This window comes from Pan paniscus, chromosome 1 (assembly GCF_029289425.2).
Source record: "Pan paniscus chromosome 1, NHGRI_mPanPan1-v2.0_pri, whole genome shotgun sequence".
Taxonomy (NCBI): domain Eukaryota; kingdom Metazoa; phylum Chordata; class Mammalia; order Primates; family Hominidae; genus Pan; species Pan paniscus.
The window spans coordinates 175,230,141-175,251,005 of record NC_073249.2 but is presented as its reverse complement, the minus strand read 5'-3'; the positions used below and the strand labels follow the sequence as shown (position 1 = coordinate 175,251,005).

The following is a 20,865-nucleotide window of genomic DNA, read 5'->3' as shown; positions in this document are numbered from 1 at the left end:
TTTTTTTTAGAGATAGGGTGTCACTCTGTCGCCAGGTTGGAGTGCAGTGGCACCATCAAGGCTCACTGCAGCCTCAACCACCTGGGCTCAAGAGCTCCTCCAATTTCAGCTTCCTGAGTAGTTGGAACTACAGGTATGTGCCACCATGCCTGGCTTTTTTTTTTTTTTTTTTTTTTTTTTTTGGTAGAGACAGGGTCTGGCTATGTTGCCCAGGCTGGTCTCAAACTCCTGGCTTGAAGTGATCCTCCTGCCTCATGCCTCAACCTCCCAAAGTGCTGGAATTATAGGCATGAACCACCACTCCTGGCCAGCTACCGCCTATGGATTAAAACTCAAATGTGTAATTCCAGCACTGGTTTATTTCTTGAGCTCCAAATTAGGATATCCACTTGCCGGCTGAATGTCTATTTTTTTTTTTTTTTTGAGACGGAGTTTTGCTCTTGTTGCCCAGGCTGGAGTGCAGTGGCGTGATCTCGGCTCACCACGACCTCCACCTCCTGGGTTCAAGCGATTCTCCTGCCTCAGTCTCCTGAGTAGCTGGGATTACAGGCATGTGCCACCACGCCCGGCTAATTTTTTGTGTCTTTAGTAGAGATGGGGTTTCACCATGTTGGCCAGGCTGGTCTTGAACTCCTGACCTCGTGATCTGCCCGTCTCGGCCTCCCAAAGTGCTGGGATTACAGGCGTGAGTCACCACTCCCGGCCACACACATATATCTTACAATGTAGAATATTCTTGTCACAATACACTGTGGATGAACTCATTAAGGACGCTGTGAGATAATTGCTACCTGAATTAGAATGTGTAATTCACTGTGGAACATAGTAAAGGTAAGATTAGCTCTATCTGGGGGTGGGCACAGGTGTGGGTGTCCAAAGAAACTCTCAAAAAGGAACTGATATTTGTTGTTGTTGTTGTTTTTGAGATGGAGTCTTGCTCTGTTGCCCCGGCTGGACTGCGGTGGCGCAATCTCTGCTCACTGCAACCTCCGCCTCCCAGGTTCAACAATTCTCCTGCCTCAGCCTCCTGAGTAGCTGGGATTATAGGCGTGCACCACCATGCCCAGCTAATTTTGTATTTTTGGTAGAGATGGGGTTTCACCTTGTTGGCCAGGCTGGTTTTGAACTCCTAACCTTAATTCAGATCATCTTCACAAACATTCAACATGGGCTGCTATGCCCCAGGCAGTATTGTTATATTGGAGATAGAGAGGTGAATAAGTCACTGACCTCAATGAGATTTTAGGTGGAGAAGCTACTTTTTCCTTGACTATCATTTATTCAAGAAAGTGGCTTGGGAGAATTAGCTCCCTAATCTCTATGAGCTCCTCTCAGCCAACCCAAATAAGTACAAAGCGTAAGTAAAAACGGTTTCTGGCAATCCAGCTTCCCTAGCCTTCCCTGACCCTTTTATTCAGATTGCCTGCTGCTGCTAAGCAGATTGCCTGCAGCTTTCTGTTCCATGTTGTCTACGTGAGGCACTGTGCTAAGCTTGTGGATGCACATATGACTGAGTCCTCAAAGAACCCAAGAGATAGGAGAACCAGGCACTCAATGAGTAGATGCAATAGGTTGTCCCAGACACTGTTACATGTTTGTTCAGGGTGTAGATGGGGCTGTAAAGAACGAAAGGTCACTTCCATCTGTGAAGGAGGGTGTTTGTAAAATGTTTAAAGCCCGAGGTAGCTGAGATGTGGGTCTCCAAGGGGACACTGGAAGGAGAAGACAAAAGATCAGTTCATTCCTCTTTTCTTTCCTTAGAACACTTACAGAACCTAAATCTCCTAAAATATTTTCTCTCCCTTTCTCAACTCTCTTTTGCCTGAAAATCATAGCTTTTCCTAAACTTGATGTTTCACTTTCTTGCTCTGTAGCTAGTGGAAAGGGTGAAAAAAAAAACCAGGACTGTGAACAAAACAGGCTATGCCTTATTTTGCTTCTACCAAATATGAGCATGATCTTGTTTCCTCTACACCCAGCAAAGGACAGTCAATGTCTTGTAGGTTTCTGTGTTTTTCCTTAATAAAACAACACTCTAGGAATGTTGTTTTATTTGATGCTCGACAAATACCAATTAAGAAACATGACAACAATAACAGCAATAACAAAAAGCAGTTGGTGTGAAGTTTAGGAAGAGAAGACAGCAAACCAACAACAACAGAATGCATTATGAAGTAATTTGTACCTACACTCTTGGCTGTGAAAAGTTGGAAATAATTTTTGCTAGAAAGTAAGGGAAAAAATTAATGGTCTAAACAGCTGTGTAAAGGAAGGAAACTTCCTATTGAGAAACACAAGCCATTCTTGTTCTTCCTTTTTAAAAACAAAACAGGCCAGGCACAGTAGCTTACGCCTGTAATCCCACACTCTGGAAGGTCAAGGGGTGGGGGGTGGATCACCTGAGGTAGGAGTTTGAGACCAGCCTGGCCAACATGGTGAAACCCTGTCTCTACTAAAAATACAAAAATTAGCCGGGCGTGGTGGCGGGCGCCTGTAGTCCCAGCTACTCAGGAGGCTGAGGCAGGAGAATCGCTTAGACCTGTGAGCAGGAGGTTGCAGTGAGCTGAGATGGCACTACTGCACTCTAGCCTGGGTGACAGAGTGAGACTCTGTCTCTAAATAAATAAATGAATAAATACATACATACAAAACAAAACTTGGCTAAATGATTATTCAGTTACAAAAGTTAGAAACCTTGGTATTATCTCTGATTCTCCTTACTCCCTCCTCATTTAATTCCATTGCTTAGTGAGTTTTAAAATCTTATCTCCAAAATGTTTCTCAATAAATATACAGAATAGTATCTTTCCTATTCTTCATCCATGCTGTCATTGTCCAAACTGAAACTCTCTATTGCTTGATTAGCTTTTTAAAACTCTCTTTGTCTTATCTCATCTTGCTCCTCTCCATTTTGTCCTCAGTTTTGCTGCCAGAATGGTCTTTCAAAAATCATGTCTTTTATATTTATTGATATTCTGAATGGCAGGATGAATCTGTCCCAGCTCCTGTCCTTGACGAGTTTTTGATGTTTTACGGTTAACATTGACTCTACCTTTCAGTTCTGAGTCTAGTCCTTTTTTTCTGCTATGCATCAGCTGCCACATCAGTTCCACAAGATGCCAGTTACTGAGGAATGTAGGAACTACTGCCGATGTGTCTCCACCATGTGTAACTTTAGCTAATTATTTAAAGAATGTAGTTTGACACTTTGTGTAGAATGTAGAAAAAGTGCTGTGGAAATGGACATGGTTTTATGAGTCAAGAACTGCACTTGATCCTGGCTTTCCCTGATGACCTGTGTTTTGACATTTGAAGCTAAGTAGAGCCTGCTGATGCCTGGTGACCCTGATGAAAGTTAAAACTGATTTAGAAGTTGATGATGTTGCCTGTGTCATGTCCAAGACATTTATTTACTACACTTAATCTTAGCCAAATAACTGAGAAGTGATCAAGACATTTATACATAAACAATGCAGATATAGCTTGCTGCTGGGGTGAAATGGATCTGGCATGCAAAGACCTAGATTCTAATTCTGGTTCTGCTGTTTACTAGTTGTGTGACTTTTGGCAAGCCACTAAATAACTGTGTGTTCTAGTGTCCTCATATTTAAAACGGGTGTGATAGTACAAATCTTGAAGGATTGTTGAGGGGAATAAAGGAAACAATGTAACTGATGGAGTTTAGCACAATCCTTGAAACTTTTTGGTCAGTTTCAATGGAACAGATCAAACAATAATTATTAAGCACCTTCTGTGTGCCAAGAACTGGGCTAGTTTCTAGGGCTACAAAGATAAGGCCTGGTTCCTGCTGTTAAGAAACTAATGGAGGGATACTAATGAACACTATGTAAATTTTTTAACTCAATCTGAGTCATGATGTTTCAAGATCCCCACAGTTTGCTTATCCCAAAAGACATCCGCAACATGAGCTATTCTGCTGATTAGTCTGGAACATCAAGTTTCTATAGGAAGTGTATAGTGTGTTTTGAGGAGGCCATGTAGCATGATGAAAAGACAGGTATGTGTTTATATGGACTCAGATACTCGTTAATTCACTAATTAATACTCTCAGGTACCTGGGTAAGTTTGTTCATTTCTTTGAATCTCAGTTTCCTTATTTGTAAAATGTGGAGATTAAAATACTCACAGAGTTATTGTGATGGTTAAAAGTGATAAGGTATATAACATTCCTGGCACAATCCCTGGCATAGGGTAGATAATAAATGGTGGAATTAATAAGAAAAAAATATATCCAAAAAGAAAGAGAAATGGCTTTGTACCACACTCAGTTGCATGCATGTTTCATGTCCTGGTTAGCTCCTGAATAGGAACCATGTCTCTTAAACCAAGCCTTGCCTTTTCTTTCTTTTCTTTTTTTTTTTTTTTTTTTTGAGACAGGGTCTTGATCTGTTGCCTTGCCTAGGCTGGAGTGCAGTGGCACGATCTCTGCTTACTGTATCCTTGACCTCCTGGGCTCAAGCAATCCCCCTGCCTCAGCCCCCTAAGTAGCTAGTACTACAGGCATGAGCCACCACAACCTCGCTAATTTTTAAATTTTTTGTAGAGACAGGCTCTCACTTTGTTGTCCAGGCTGTTCTTTGTTGCTCAGGAGTTTCACTTTGTTGCCCAGGCTGGTCTGTAACTCCTGGGCTCGAGCTGTCCTCCCACCTTGGATTCCCAAAGTGCTGGGATTACAGGCATGAGCCACTGAGCCTGGCCTGGCTTTCTTGAAGATGCCAAACGTCTACCTTATTCCCAGAAACCTTTAATAAATTGTAATCTATAGAAAAGAGGCGATCCCAAGGAAAAGAAAGGAAAGGAGAAACAGGATGCTCATTTTTTTTGGCTGCTATCCCTTTCAGATATATTCCTATTTACTTCTTTTTCAAATTTCTCGTAGAGATATATTCTTATTTACTTCTTTTTCAAATTTCTTTTACAGACAGTGTCTCAGTCTGGCATCCAACTCAGGCTGGAGTGCAGTGACATGATCTTGGCTCACTGCAGTCTTGACCTCCTGGGCTCAAGCAATCCTCCTGCCTCAGCTTCCTGAGTAGGTAGGACTACAGATGTGTGCCACCATAACCAACAAATTTTTTTTAATTTTAAATTTTATTTTTTTTGTAGAGATGGGGTCCCGCTATGTTGCCCAGGCTGGTCCCAAACTCCTGGCCTGAAGCGATTCTCCCACCTCAACTTCCCAAAACACTGGGATTACAGGTGTCAGCCACCAAGCCCGGCCCACACCACATTTCTTTGGGAAAATTCTAAGAACTAATATTTATTTATTTCTCCTGTTGCCTGTATAATTGCAGAATAAGAGCTAATATTAATTGAGTGCTTACTATCTACCAGGCTCTGTTCTAAGCTCTTTACCCATAGGAGCTCACTTAATCCTTGAAACAACCTTTGTAGACAGCTACTATTGTTACTCACATTTTAAAGAAGGGGACACCGAGGCACAGAGAAGTTAGCAAACTTGCCTAAGGCCATATAGCTACTAAGTGATGAATCTGGATATTGAAACCCTGGTACTATGGCACCAGGATCCACATTCTTAACTACTAAGCTTTGAGCCTCTCCTCAACTAGAAGTAGAAACTCCGCCCAGCGCAATGGCTCACACCTGTAATCCCAACACTTTGGGAGGCCGAAGTGGGTGGATCACCTGAGGTCAGGAGTTTGAGACCAGCCTGGCCAACATGGTGAAACCTCGTCTCTACTAAAAATACAAAAGTTAGCCAGGCGAGTGCCTGTAATCCCAGCTACTTGGGAGGCTGAGGCAAGAGAATCACTTGAACTTAGGAGGTGGAGGTTGCAGTGAGCCGAGATCGTGCCACTGCTTTCCAGCCTGGGCGATAAGAGTGAAACTCCGTCTCAAAAAAACAAAACAAAACAAAACAAACAAACAAAAAAAACAGAAACTCATTCATTTCTATACCATCTAACTACTGATCCACTGGCATCTGAACCCATACTCTCTGCTCTTCTTTCTTGTTACTTTGGATAAAGTATCTCTGCTAGTATCAAAAGTCAACCTTTGCACTTGGGCTTGGGGTCTCAGTCTTTTCCTTTCTTTCTTTTTTTGTATTTTATCCCAGTGTTTTGCCAACACAAAAAGAGGTCTCAATCTTATGAAGGGCTTCACTGCTGCTATTCTCTCTTTTCTCTAGGATGTCCCCAGTTTTTCCCTCTCTTGAAAATCAGCAAAATAATATTCTCTAGTGTCTTCGATCTAAATAATAATTTTAAAAAAGGACAAAGAAAGCCCTTCCCTTGACCACACCTCCGTTTCCAGCTAGTGCCTCATCTTTTAGTTTCCTTTTTAGCTCTTTCTCTTGATATTTGCACGGCTGGCCTTTTCTTATCCTCCATATCTAAGTTTTAAGCCACTTCCTAAGAGGCCTGCCCTAACCACCCAGTATAAATTAGCTACCCACTGACTTCCTATTAAAATAATTTATTAAATTATTTGCAGTGTTAATCAGTATTGGATATTTTTCTTGTTTACTTGTTTAGTGTTTGCTTTCACCACAGAATTTAAGCTCTGAGAGAGCTTATTCACTGCTGTATTCCCAGGACCTCCAACAGTGCCTAGATATAGTAGGTGGTCAATAAATCCTTTTGTGTGTGTGTGTGTGTGTGTGTGTGTGTGTGTGTGAGAGAGAGAATTTGGCTCTGTCACCCAGGCTGGAGTGCAGTGATGCAATCTCGGCTCCGAGGTTCAAGTGATTCTTGTGCCTCAGCTAGGACTACAGGGTGCGCCACCACGCCCGGATAATTTTTGTATGTTTAGTAGAGATGGGGTTTTACCATGTTGGCCAGGCTGGTCTCAAACGCCTGACCTCAAGTGATCTGCCTGCCTCGGCCACCCAAAGTGCTGGGATAACAGGTGCGAGCCACCGCGCCCAGCCAATAAATGCTTAAATTGCCCCTGTAGGCTGTTAGTGATCTATCTCTACTTCTTTGACCTTATCTCCCACCATTTTCTCCCTGGCTCACTGCTCCACGCACACTGACCTCCTTGTTGATCCCTCAAGATGCCACGCTCACTCCTAACATTTGGTCTTTGCATTTGCTATTCCTTCGTCTTGGAAGGCTCTTCCACCAGGCTCCCTCCTTCACTTTCTTCAGGTCTTTGCTTAAAAGTTACCTTTTCACTCAGGCCTTCCCTGTTTGGGAATTTAAAATAGCAGTCCCAGCGCTCTCTCCTTCCTTGCTTATGTTTTTCTCCATAGCATTTATGATTTTTTAATGTACGATATAATTTACTATTTATTTTACCATTCCCCTCACCTGTCATGAAGGCTCTGTTGTATCCCCAATGCCTAGAAGAATGCCTAGCACAAAACAGCGAATATTTATTAAATGAATGGATTTGTGGAATGAATGCATAAATGAATATCAGATATGAAATCTTTTGGAAGTGGAAGGTATCATGGCCAGTAAAATTATTTATTAATATGTTCATAATCTTTTTTCTTTACTCTAATCCCATGACAGATTATAAATAATCTTAATAGCAGTATTCACGTTTGCATTCTCGCATCCCTGGCATGGAGTCCTACACACAATAGGCGCCCTAAGAAAGCGTGTTTGACTTGATCGCCGGAGCATCTGCCGGCACCGCCCAGGACCCGCCCAGGACCCGCCCCGCCCCCTGCGGCCCCGCCCCCCGCATGCTGAATGCCATATAGGCGAGTGACGTCAGGCCGTTTGTTGTCATTGGCGGCTCCCAAGATGGCGTCCATCATGGAAGGGCCGCTGAGCAAATGGACTAACGTGATGAAGGGCTGGCAGTACCGTTGGTTCGTGCTGGACTACAATGCAGGACTGCTCTCCTACTACACGGTGAGTCCTTGGAGGGCACAGCTCCAGGCGCCTCGGGGCCGCGTTTCCTGGGTGGAGGTGGGGGACCGGGGTTTTAGGTGGCTGAGTTGAGGTTGCTAGTCTGGGGGTGCCGCCGTACGCGAGGGTTCCCTTGTTGGGGAGGGTTTTACGTCTCGGATAGCCAATGAGGGTGAGGGAGAGAGGGGCGCAGCCAATAAGTAGAAACTAGCTGTCTGATTTATGGGTTGGGGGTGAGCCAAGTTTCTTTCTTAGGGTCCGCTGTTAAGCGGTAGTGGGGTCCAGCATGGTTGTGAGCGGGTAAGGGTGATCGTAGTCATGGCTTAAAAGGTCTAGTCTTGCGGTTCATGCTGTCTTCATATGTTGTCATGGACTTTACACTGTCCCACCAAGGCCCTGTAGCCGGCCGCACCCCTTAGCTTCCCTCCAGGGATTGAAGAGCTCTGCTTCCTCGGAGGAGTGGCCAGAGGAGCCGGGACAGGTCCAAAAGTGACCAGCCCTCGGGCAACACCAGGGGGTCCGAAATCCCTCCAGTCGGTTCAGGTTGTGTGTCTCATTCAAGGGACGCACCCCTCTATTTAGCGGGAGGCGAGCTCAAACGACGCCTTAACTTTTGAGAGCCAAGGATTTCCTACACGCGAGACTCTTGTCAGCGAAGAGAGACAAGTGATAGTGCAGTGTCCCCTTACAGTTATATTCTGGGTTCAGGGCTTCACTGTTGTTAACATGAGTTGGTGGCTGTGGAAAAGTAGATGAATTGCTGTGAATCTTACGTGGTTGTGTGTGTGTGTGCGTGTGTGTGTGTGTGGTTTTTTTTTTGAGACGGAGTCTCGCCCTGTCGTCCAGGCTGGCGTGCAGTGGCATCATCTCGGCTCACTGCAACTTCCGCCTCTCGGGTTCAAGCGATTCTCCTGCCTCTGGCCTCCCTAGTAGCTGGGATCACAGGCATGCGCCACCACACCCTGCTAATTCTTGTATTTTTAGTAGAGACGGGGTTTCACCATGTTGGCCAGGCTGGTCTTGAACTCCTGACCTCAGGTGATCCACCCGCCTCGGCCTCCCAAAGTACTGGGATTACAGACGTGAGCCACCGCGTCCGGCCTTGAATCTTATGTTTTGACTATCCCCTCCACCCTCATCGCATTCGATATGGAGAGTAGGTGGTATTAGGGAGATAATTTACTTAGAAAGGTACTTTTTCTGAATGGTGTATTGTTGACGATAGCCGATATGAGGGAAGAAAATACATAAGAGGACAAAATAGAATGCCCAGAAAGCTTTAGAAAATAACAGAAGACAGAAAGAAAAACATGATTATGGAAGAAGGATTAAGGTTGATGAGAGAAAGGGGACACTGAATTTATTTGTTCATTTAAAAAATATCATTGAGCTGCTATGTGTGTTTTCATGCCAGCAAGAATAGACAGTAAAAAAGACATTCACTGTTCCTCTTCTCTGGAGCTTATATACTAGCTTGGTGAGTCCTTTAATTCATTTCACTCCTAATAACTCTGCAAGGTAGTTATTCATTATCTCCATTTAATATCCCCAGTTACAGTTTTGAAATCTGAGGCTCCAGGCTTTTAAAGCAATTTGCTCAACATCACATAGCACTAAGTGATGGAATCAGGATGCCAAATTATTGACTTTTTCTACTAAACTTCGCTTTCACTACAGGAAGGAGAAAAGTGTAAGTTGTGAGTTACTAAAGGCAAGCTTGCAAGAGTAAAAGTATTACTTTCATCATCCTTCCACTATCAGCTTTCTTTCTCTACATAGTTTTTAAAGGGAAAAAGACTAAACCTTAATGAGTCTTAAACACATTGTTCAAGACTGTCTTTAGGTGGGCATGAAAGAGAGGCAACTGAATATTATGTCCTGAAAACTCTGGAATTATGAAAGCCATGGCTTAGATAAAGGAAAAGTAATATTGGGTTTAAGTAGATGGGATAATCAGAAAATCCCGTAAACTCTATTCAAGATAGAGTGATTTCAGTGAGTGACACTATGCAGTTAAGTTACTTTACAAATCCCAGATTTGTGTGGATCTGAATCTAGGACCATACTGGAGAGGCCCCCAGCTGAGGTTCTTGGGAATGCCTAGCCCAGAAAGAATCTTCCTTTTTCCTCTTTTTCTTCCTTTCATGTATCCTTTTTCTGCTTTGTTGCCCTTTCGGTTTTTGAATACTTGGACAAATATCTCTTTTCTTGCTGGCTAAATATAGGGTTTAAAAAAATACTTTTTTCCCCCTCAATGCTTATCCTTCTTTTTGAGACTAGATTCCCTAAAATATTATCCTTGCCAGAGGAAGGAAGTATCATATTTCTCACTAACAGCTGTTTAGAAGCTTTTTTTTTCTTTTCTAGTTCCTTGATATTAAAGTATTTGCTTACAGAGAAACAACAGACAATTGTTGTACCATCTTGTGAAAATAAAATGATACCCAATCTCAAATTAGAGGAGGTCTAGTGAAGAGGGGAAAAGGATAGATATTTACTTACAAGGGAAGGTAGGAGACACATTGGATATTGGCAATGAATTCTACACACATGACATTATTTCAGTCCATTCGGATTCTGAAGGATTTGAAGGTACATATTAATGATTTGCATGTGGCTAATAACTTGGACCTACATCTTCCAGGAAGAATATCTGAATTAGTTGTGTAGCCTTCCAAGCAAGGCAGTGAATAGCATAACTTTATTTCTTGTTTCCAAAATCACTTGGCCTGTAGTCTGTCTCTGTGGTTGTTAATATATTCTAGGGTGGTTCTGAAAACCCTGAACTAAACTAGAGTGACCTTGCTTTAGAGTTGGCTTTACTGAGAATTGTTCTTGAGGTAATCTCAGGATTGGGTTAGGATCATTGCGATAGTTGTGAACTGAATAGATTTACACAAGCCTCACCTTAGTTGAATTTTTATTAGATGAAATGGCCAGGGAGAACTAAGGATATAAATTTAGGAACACTATGTGAGCAACCAATTGTTTATGTGGCTTATGATCACAAAAGAAGATATGGAAGGAAGGAAATTGGGGGAGGTATAGATCTATGAGGAATTGGAAGTTTAGAAAGAGGAGTTTGTGCCTTTTGTTAGTTTATGAAAGGTTACTGAGTACCTATTGTGTGCCTGGCACTTTGTTAGGAAGTGGGGTTAAAGTGGCAACTAAGATGGAGATTGTTCATCCTCTCATGGTACCTAGAATATGTTGGGGGCATACCAGATAAGAGCCGTGATAGAGGAAGCACAGGGGGATACATAGGTGGGCTACTTGACTCAGTCTTGAAGGGTTAGGAAAGGTTTCCTTGGAGAAGCAGGTTTGTTTTGACTTGAATGATGAGGAGAGATTGTATGAGCAGAGAGGGAAAAGTGCTTGAGACAAAGGGAATAAAAGTTTTTTGGAGGAGAGAAGAGTAAGCAGCTTGTCAGTTCTGGAGGTTGGGCTGTGAGGTAGGTAGTAGTGAGAGATGAACTGGGGAGCTAAGCAAGAGGACAGATAATGAAAGGCTTTCTTGGCAAACCATGTTAAGGAATTTGAACTTTATCCCCAGGGCAGTGGAGAGCTATTTCAGTGTTGTAAGCACTTTTTATTATTATTGAAAAATCTTTTATTATAGAAATTTTAAAAAATAAATCTATTTTATTTATTCATTTATTTTGATAAGACTGGTTAATTTTGTATTTTTGGTAGAGATGGGGTTTCACCATGTTGCTGAGGCTGGCCTCGAACTTCAGGGCTCAAGCATTCACTTGCCTCGGCCTCCCAGAATGTTGGGATTACAGGCGTGAGCCCCTGTGCCCAGCCTATTATAGAAAATTTTTAACATTCATAAAAACTAAAGAGGACGGTAAAATGAATTCATTTCATCCAGCTTATACAAGTATCAACATATGGCCAGTCTTGTTTTATTAGTACTCCCATTAACTCCTTCCTCCTCTATTGAATTATTTTTAGAGCAGATCCCAGATTATTATTTCTTGTGAATATTTCAGTATGTGGCCAGGCATGGTGGCTCACGCCTGTAATCCCAGCACCTTGGGAGGCCGAGGCGGGGAGATCACCTGAGGTCAGGAATTCAAGACTAGCCTGGCCAACACTATCTCTGCTAAAAATACAAAAATTTGCCGGGGGCAGTGGCCAGCGCCAGTAATCCCAGCTACTTGGGAGGCCAAGAATTCAGCCTCTCCCTTCAAGGAGAATCACTTGAACCAGGAAGTGGAGTTTGCAGTGAGCCGAGATGGTCCCACTGCACTCCAGCCTGGGCGACAAAGCAAGACTCCGTCTCAAAAAAAAAAAAAAAAAGAAAGTTAAGGTCCCTCTGTTTTCAAAAGAATGTTATCAAAACACTTTTATTACAGCTAAATAGTAGTATTTATTAATATCAAATATCCAGTCTGTTCAATTTCCTAGAATGTCGCAAACATTTCTTCCTTACCAGTTGGTTTGAGTCAGAATTCCAAACAAGATCTGCATATAAAATTATAGAGTCTCTTTTAATCTCTAGTTCTCCCTCTCTTTTTCTTGGCCATTTATTTGTCTAAGACACCAGGTCATTTACTCTGTAGAATTTTCTGCATTTTGGATTTTGTTGGAAGCATCATTTTGGTATGTTTAAACAGGTTCCTTCGTCCTCTGTATTTCCTATATAAATTGATAATTTGAGCTGAAAGCTTAATCAAATTTATTTTTTTTCTTTTGGGCAAGAATATAGGTGGAACCTATCAAATCAAGAGGCATATGATGTTAGCTTGTCTCTCTATGATGTTAAAATTGATCAGTAGGTTCAGGTGAAGTGTGTTTTTTTTTAATTTTAAAGAATATGGTTGCAGAGAAGTAATCAGGAGGTTGCTTTTGATGGGATTTAGTGATTGGATGTGAGTGAAAGGGGAAGAGTCTGAAGACATCCAGGTTTTCAGCTTGAGCTGGTTGAATGATAAAAAGGAAGATAGGAAGAACAGGTTGGGGGAGAGAAGTGGTTGCTTTGGGGCATGTTGAAATTGACATAAAGATGTGTTACAGTCTGGAGCTTGGGACAAAAATCTGGGCTGCATATCCTCTTATCAGTCAGTAAAACATAAAATAAATCTGGGCTGCAGATAAATATTAGTTTTTCATATATGGAGAGTTGAGAGAGTGAGTAGAATAGAGATCTTTGGATAGGACTCTGGAAAATACCGCTGGATTTAGTTATCTATTGCGTTATCACAGATTACTCCAAAACGTAGCAATTTAAAACAACAGTTTGTTACCTCATAGTTTCCGTGGGTCAGAACTTTGAGTTCTGGCTCAGGGTCTCTTATGAAGTTGTAGTCAATATATTAGCCAGTGCTGCAGTCATCTGAAAGGCTTGACTGGAGCAGGAAGATCAGCTTCCATGATGACTCACATGGCTGTTGTCAGAAAGCGGCAGTTCCTTGCTGGCTGTTGGAAGGTGGCCTCATTCCTCACCAGGTAGCCTCTCCATTGAGCTGCTTAAGTGTCATCATGACAGAGCAGCTGGCTGTGATCCAAGTGAGAGCAAAGAGGAAGCCTCAATCCCTTTTATGACGTAGTCAGAGACCACCACTTCTGCCTTATTCTGTTCATTAGAGACAAGCCATTAAATTCCACTCATGCTCCTGGGGATGGGAATTTCAGACATGAGGAGGAAAATTAGGCTTTATCTTTTGAAAAGAATTTGTGGACAAATTTTAAACCACCACAATCACAATTTAAGGGATTGGCAGAGGAAAAAAGCTTGCACAGGAGAGTGAAAAGGGATGCCAGAGATGTAAGAGAAAAACTAGAAGAATGTGGCAGTCATGGATGGCAAGGTGTAAGTAGTAAATTGGCTTGAATACTGCTGAAAGGATTAAATAGATGAGATCTAAAGCATATCCATTGGATTGATGAACATCATTGATGTTCCTAGGCAGAGCAGTTTCCATGGAGTGGTAGGTATGGAATGCAGGTTGGAGTGGCTTGAAGAGTAAAGAGGAGGCAGGAAATATATGAAGCGAATGGAGGTTATTCAAGATGTTTCATTGTAGAAAGGGCAAAGAGGACATGGAATGTGGAATGGAGGGGAACAGTTTCTAAAATAGGAATATGCTTAAATGGTGTAGGGATGGGAAGCAAGGTCGATGTTAAAAATGAGGATACAGTCAGGACGCAAGGAGTATAGTAAAGATTTAGGACAATGACAATGGGAACTGGAAAAAGGAATAGCTAAGGAATAGCTAAATATGATTTGTTTAGTCATTACCCACAAATGTTTAACCCTCTTTCTTGATTTGTATTGCTTTTGGAGAGAGGGTTAGAAACTGAATTAGTAAGTTACCTGGGCTACTCAAGATATTCCTTGTAAAAGGAGTCGTTAGAGAAATCATATGTTCTTTGCTGTTACACACTGTCTGGAAGAGACTTGTAATGACTTTGCATTTTAAAACCACTGCTAGTCAAAACACATTTAAGTGTTATTTGGCAGTCTTTAGCAATGTTTAGTAGATGATAAAAAAAATCTACCATCTAATTATTGGATTTTAGATTTTTGAATAGCTTAAATGTATATATTTCTCTTGCAAACATGTAAAAGTAGTCTCAGATTCTCCTGGAAAGGTGTCAGCACCACTCCCATCAAACATTTAAAAGCAAATTTATTCTTTTCTAAGTAAACCATTCTTGAATATATCAAATATGATTTTTATTGAGCTTATATATGGTACTTTTTTTTTTTTTTTTGTCGGAGTCTCGCTCTGTCACCCAGGTTGGAGTGCAGTGGCACGATCTCCACTCACTACCACCTCCACCTCCTGGGTAGAAGCAATTCTCCTGTCTCAGCCACCCGAGTAGCTGGGATTAAGGCACCCACCACCAGGCCTGGCTAATTTTTGTATTTTTAGTAGAGATGAGGTTTCACCATGTTGACCAGGCTGATCTTGAACTCCTGACCTCAGATCATCCACCTGCCTCAGCCTCCCAAAGTGCTGAGATTACAGGTGTGAGCCACCTTGCCTGGCTATATGGTACATTTTAGTAGTCCAAATCTAATAGAGTAGCTTTAGAATTATAAAAGGAACAAAAGAAAAATTGTATCTAAATCTAAATGGGCTGGGTGCAGTGGCTCATGCCTGTAATCCCCCAGCACTTTGGGAGGTCGAGGCGGGTGGGTCACTTGAGGTCAGGAGTTCAAGACAAGCCTGACCAACATGGTGAAACCCCGTCTGTACTAAAAATACAAAAATTAGCCGGGCATGGTGGTGCACCTCTGTAATCCCAGCTACTTGGGAGGCTGAGGCAGGAGAATCGCTTGAACCCGGAAGGCAGAACCCGTGAGCTGAGATCATGCCACTGCACTCTAGCCTGGGTGACAGAGTGAGACTTTGTCTCAAAAAATAAATAAATAAATAAATAAAAATAAAAATAAATCCAAACACCCTGAAAAGACATAAAGAAACTCTCTAAGATAGTGAGTAGTATCAGTGGGAAGAATTATTTGGAAATTTTTTATCTTTTACTTTCCTTGAATACTTTAGACAGTCTTGATTTTTCCCTTTTCTAAAACTCCTGAGCCTAGCTCATATACTTCTTTTGGGCATTAATCATTTTACATCTGCTACAATTAACTAAATGTATCTCTAGTACATTCTTTATCTGTACAGCAAGCTTGTAAACTCCTTGATGGCAGTACTGAACATTATAATAATCTTCAAGCCTGACAATGAGGCATATTATTCTCCTTGTGAATAGAATATGAATGGCCCTTCTAATTCGAATTATAGGTGAGTGAGGCAGAAGGCTGTTTGGAATTCTTGTTTACACAGCCTTGTAAGTTTTACAGAATATACTAATAGCAAATATGTATGTTTCCACAGTTTATGTAAAACCTGATTGGGTTTATATTAACAACAGAGGTTTTTTGTTTAGTCATCCAGAGCCTGTGGAACTGTGTGCCATCTTTGCTTCCTGTGTTGTAGCAGACAAGCAGTCAATTCTTGCTTCTGTTGCAAGCAGTTTTCTTGATGGTGATAATTTGTAGAAAGATGTAGAGTTGTTCTTAAATATGCCACTCCAAAAGTGGCAATTGTATGATTAGATTTTCTTTTTTTAAAATGTAATTTAATTTATTTTAAACTAATCTAGACCATGCCAGTTGGAATGATTAGATTTTCAAATAGGTAATCCCGATCAAAACTAGAACAGTGTACAAGTGATTTACATTAAGGATTGAATTTCTTTTACTGTTTATAGAGAAATACAGACAAAGAAATGGCCACCCCAATCAATTGTTTCCTTCTCATTTATTTAATTGTAAAGGATTATCTTCTTCTTCTTTTTTTTTTTTTTAATGGGGTACTGCTCTGTCATCCAGGCTGGAGTGCAGTGGCATGATTTTGGCTCACTGCAACATCCAGCTCCAAGACTCAAAATCCTCCCACCTCACCTCAGCCTCCTGAGTAGCTGGGACCATAGGCATGCGCCACCACACTGGCTAACTTTTTGTATTTTTGGTAGAGATGGGGTTTCACCATGTTGGCCAGGCTGGTCTCAAACTCCTGAGCTTAAGCAATCCACCCTCCTCGGCCTCCCAAAGTGCTGTGATTATAACGTGAGCCACTGCATTCAGCCCAGGATTATTTTAAAAACGGAATTTACTTGCAGAAGTTAAGTTTACATGTTACATGGGATCATATAAATGGAATTATATTCAAGGAAAGTATTTCCAGGTATTCATAATTAATTTTTTTCTATTCACATGACAATGTTAAAATTATTATAAAAGTTGATTGTCTATTTCTTGGAGTTTTGTTCCATTGAGGCCCCATGATAAGATTGTCTACTTATTTCTTGTATTTTATCTTAGTATTGTTATGGCACAGCTGGGTGAAAATACACTGGATAAAAATGTGATCTGTCGTTCTGGCAGCTATCTTTTGTCTCTCAATCCTCTTCTTTCCTCCATCACTCATAGGAGATGCCATGCTTACCAGAGACAGTGGTCCATTTGGTGGGAACACTCTCAACTCCTTGTTCTCCCACCTATTTTAATATATCTATTTTCCTCTTTATACTTGCTTTTACCTTTCCCTATCATAGAAGAGGTAATCCTGTGTTCTGGATTCAATTTGCTCACAAACTTTTCGGGGATCTCAGTCTATAGATTTTCTCCTCTATCTGCTTTCTCTCCTCTCTCTATTTAACTTCTTCCTCACTACAGGTTTTTCTTATTTAAGAATATTATTATTATTATGCAGTATAACAAACAGTTGTAATCATTTTATACAGACATTTTTAGATAGCCTGTTGCTTTTTATTCTTTTTTCTCCCCCCTACAACCAGATCTCACTCTGTCACCCAGGCTGGAGTACAGTGTGCTATCACAGCTCACTGCAGCCTCAACCTCCCAGGCTTAAGCAATCCTCCTGCCTCAGTCTTCTGAGTAGTTGGGATTGCAGGCATGTGCCACCACACGAGCTAATTTTTTTTTTTTTTTTTTTTTTTGGTAGAGTTAGGGTCCCACTGTGTTGCCCAGGCTAGTCTTGAACTCCTGGACTCAAGTGATACTCCCGCTTTGGCCTTCCAAAGTGCTGGGATTACAAGTGTGAGCCATGACACCTGGCCATCTTTAATTTTGATGATGTCCAGTTTATTTGTTCTTCTGCTTGCTGCTTATGCTTTTGGTGTCGTATCTGAGAAATCATTGCTTAATCTAAAGTCACAAAGTTTCATATCTATGTTTACTTCTAAGAGTTGTTTATTTTAGCTATAATGGGTAGGTCTGATCCATTTTTGTTGTTGGTCATGGTTTTTTTGTTTGTTTATTTTGAGACAAGGTCTTTCTCTGTTGTCCATCCTGGAGTGCAGTGGCACAATCATAGCTTATAGCAGCCTCAAACTCCCAGGCCAAGTGATCCTACCACCTCAGCCTCCTGAGTAGCTGGGACTACAGGCTTGTGCCACCATGTGGGCTACTTTTTTTATTTGTAGAGGATGGGGTCTTGCCATGTTGCTCACACTGTTCTCCAGCTCCTGGGCTGAAATGATCCTTCTGTCTCAGCCTCCCAAAGTACTGGGATTATATGTGTGAGCCACTGCACCTGGCTAGTTTTTTTTTTAAATATGGAATGAGGTAAGGGTCCACCTTTATTCTTTTGCATGTGGATATCCAGTTATCCGAGCATCATCTGTTGGAAAGACTTCTTTCTCCATTGAATTGTTTTGGCATTCTTGTTGGCAGTTAACTAACCATAAATGTGAAGATTTGTATTTGGACTGTCAGTTCTATTCCATTGACTTATTTGTCTGTACTTACGCCAGTACTATACTGTCTCAATTACTGTAGCTTTGTAGTAAGTTCTGAAATTGGGAAATGTAAATCTTCTAACTTTCTTTGTTCTTTTTCAAGATAGTTTTGGCTATTCTGGATCCTTTGAATTTACATATGAATTTTAGGATGGACTGACTTTTTCCTTAATGTATTAACATGTTCATCTCTCCTACTTTGGAAAATGTCTCTCCTAATTCTGTTTTTTTTTTTTTTTGAAAATATCATCCTAACCTGTCTTCCTCAATATACATTTGTGTATTGAAATCCCTGTCTCTGTTAGTCCATCTTGCATTTACTCGACAGCACTCTTTTTTACCTCCACATTTCACTGAAAATTCCAGCAGAGGTCCCCAGTGATAGCTTTGTTGCTAAACCCAATGGGTGCTTTTTTCGCTCAATCTTAGCACTGTCTCCATAGCATTTGATGACACTGGTTACTCTTTTACAGCTTTAAAAATTGTTTTACTGTTCTTGAAGAGATGACATTGTACTCTTAATTATTTTTCTACCACTGTACTAATGAAGGCCTACTCTCAATTTTTTTTTTTTTTTTTGGAAAGGACTATTGCAGTATTACTCTAAATTTTTAAAAGAAGAGTCAAACTATAGTGAAAGGTCTATACAGTAGAAGGAAGAAAAGTCACACCTGAAATCCTACTTATCTGTGTTTTGGAGAATAGCTTTCCTAACAACTCTTTATGCACAAATACATATCTGTGTACTTTATATAAATGGAATCATTTTATACATGATATTCTACAACCTAAAAGCATTTTAAGATTTTTCTGTGTAAGTTATTGTACTATTTTGTATTGTATTTCTTCAAGAGGCAAATGAACAAAAGATAACATTTTTTCTTCATCTTTATTTAATAAGATCTCAGTCATCTGGCTTTGGGAAGTTAAAATTCCTAAGCTGGCCTGGTGCAGTGGCTCGTGCGTGTAATTTCAATACGTTGGGAGGCTGAGGTGGGAGAATTGCTTGAACCCGGGAGGTGAAGGTTGCAGGGAGCTGAGATTGCACCACTGCACCCCAGCCTGGGCGACAGAGCAAGACTCCATCTCAAAAAAAAAAAAAAAAAAAAGAAGAGAAAAAGAAAAATATCTAAATTTTTTATTATGACTTTACTATGACTTTGTGATCTGCTTCAATTTATCTTTCTTTTTTTCTTTTTTTTTTTTTTGAGATGGAGCCTTGCTCTGTTGCCCAGACTGGAGTGCAGTGGCGTGATCTCGGCCCACTGCAGCCTCCGCCTCCTGGGTTCCAGCAGTTCTCCTGCCTCAGGCTCCTGGGTAGCTGGGATTACAGGTGCGTGCCACCATGTCCAGCTAATTTTTGTATTTTTAGTACAGACGTGGTTTCACCATGTTGGCCAGGCTGGTCTCCTGACCTCAGGTGATCCACCCTCCTCGGCCTCCCAAAGTGCTGGGATTACAGGCGTGAGCTACCATGCCTGGCCTTAGCTTAACACTCTCTATCCACTTGAGCTTTTCTTCTGTTCCTTTGAAGTTCTTCAAACTTATTCTTGCCTCAGGGCCTCTGAATGTTTTCTGTCTTGGACAGGCCTAGCATGGTTGATTACTTCTTATACAGGTTTTCATTCATATGTCACTGCTCAGAGAAGCCTTTCTATAACAAACCCTCTAAAGTAGGCCTCTCACCCTCAGTTGCTATCATAATCATCTCGTTTGATTTTTCATGGCATATATTGTTATTGCTTTATTTTGTTTCTCTTGCTTATTGTCTGTTTCTGTCTTGTATGAATAGAATGTAAGTTCCATTAGAACAGAGACTTTATTTATCTTCATCATTTTATCTCCAGCATCTAGAGCAGTGCCTGGCACTTAGTGGCTTTTCAGTAAATATAGTCATGGGTCGCTTAACAATGGGGCAGGAGTGTGGGGAGATATCTTCTGAGAAATTTGTTAGGTGATTTTATCATTGTGTGGATGTCATAAAGTGGGCTTACACAAACTTAGATCATATAGTTTACTACATACCTAGTCCATGTGGTAGGCTGCCACCCTGTACAGTGTGAAACTGTATGGGCAGGCCAAAGGGAAAACTTATTGGCCTTTGGAGGTTCGCTGAAATGCAACTGACAAAAGGCAGATTCATAGGAGAAAAGGCATACAAATTCACTAATGTGGCTCGGTGCAGTGGCTCATGCCTGTAATCCCAGTGCTTTGAGAGGCTGAGGTGGGTGGATCACCTGAGATCAGGAGTTTGAGACCAGCCTGGCCAACGTGGTGAAACCCTGTCTCTACTAAAAATACAAAAATTAGCTGGGTGTGGTGGTGTGCACCTGTAGTCCCAGCTACTTGGGTGGCTGAGGCAGGAGAATTGCTTGAAATTGGGAGTTGGAGATTGCAGTGAGTCAAGACTGTGCCACTGCACTCCAGCCTGGGTGACAGAGCCATATTCCGTCTCAAAAAAAAAAACTTATTAATGTGCATGGGGGAGGGGAAGTTATGGAGTGATTACCCCAACCCCCTAATGGAGTACAGTAATTTATATACCCTTTTTCACAGGGGACGGAGGAGATGGGGAGTGTAGACAATTCTTTTAAAGGGTACTAAATGATTACTGGGGGGAATGAATGAATCAAGGAGACAGAAAAGTCCATCCAGGTGTAGTTGCATTTCTCAGTCTTCTTTTCTGTGATAGATAATGGGATTTCAGAAAGGGGATAGAAGACAATTGTGGTTT

The 20,865-nt window shown here is 41.3% G+C and overlaps 1 protein-coding gene across 6 annotated transcripts in view; it reads left to right on the top strand.

Annotated features, from left to right (window-relative positions):
• OSBPL9 (oxysterol binding protein like 9) overlaps positions 1-20,865 on the top strand; it is a 275,275-nt gene that overhangs the window by 97,327 nt on the left and 157,083 nt on the right. For 2 of the 6 annotated variants that reach the window (XM_063607656.1, XM_057298908.2), the window contains one exon: positions 7,503-7,850. In XM_063607656.1, the coding sequence (XP_063463726.1) occupies positions 7,686-7,850 (165 nt within the window). In that variant the 5' untranslated portion in view covers positions 7,503-7,685. Of the gene's footprint in view, positions 1-4,396; positions 5,058-7,502; positions 7,851-20,865 lie in introns of those variants that run through there. The other 4 variants (XM_034965119.3, XM_034965117.3, XM_063607654.1 and 1 more) reach the window with 3 other exon arrangements.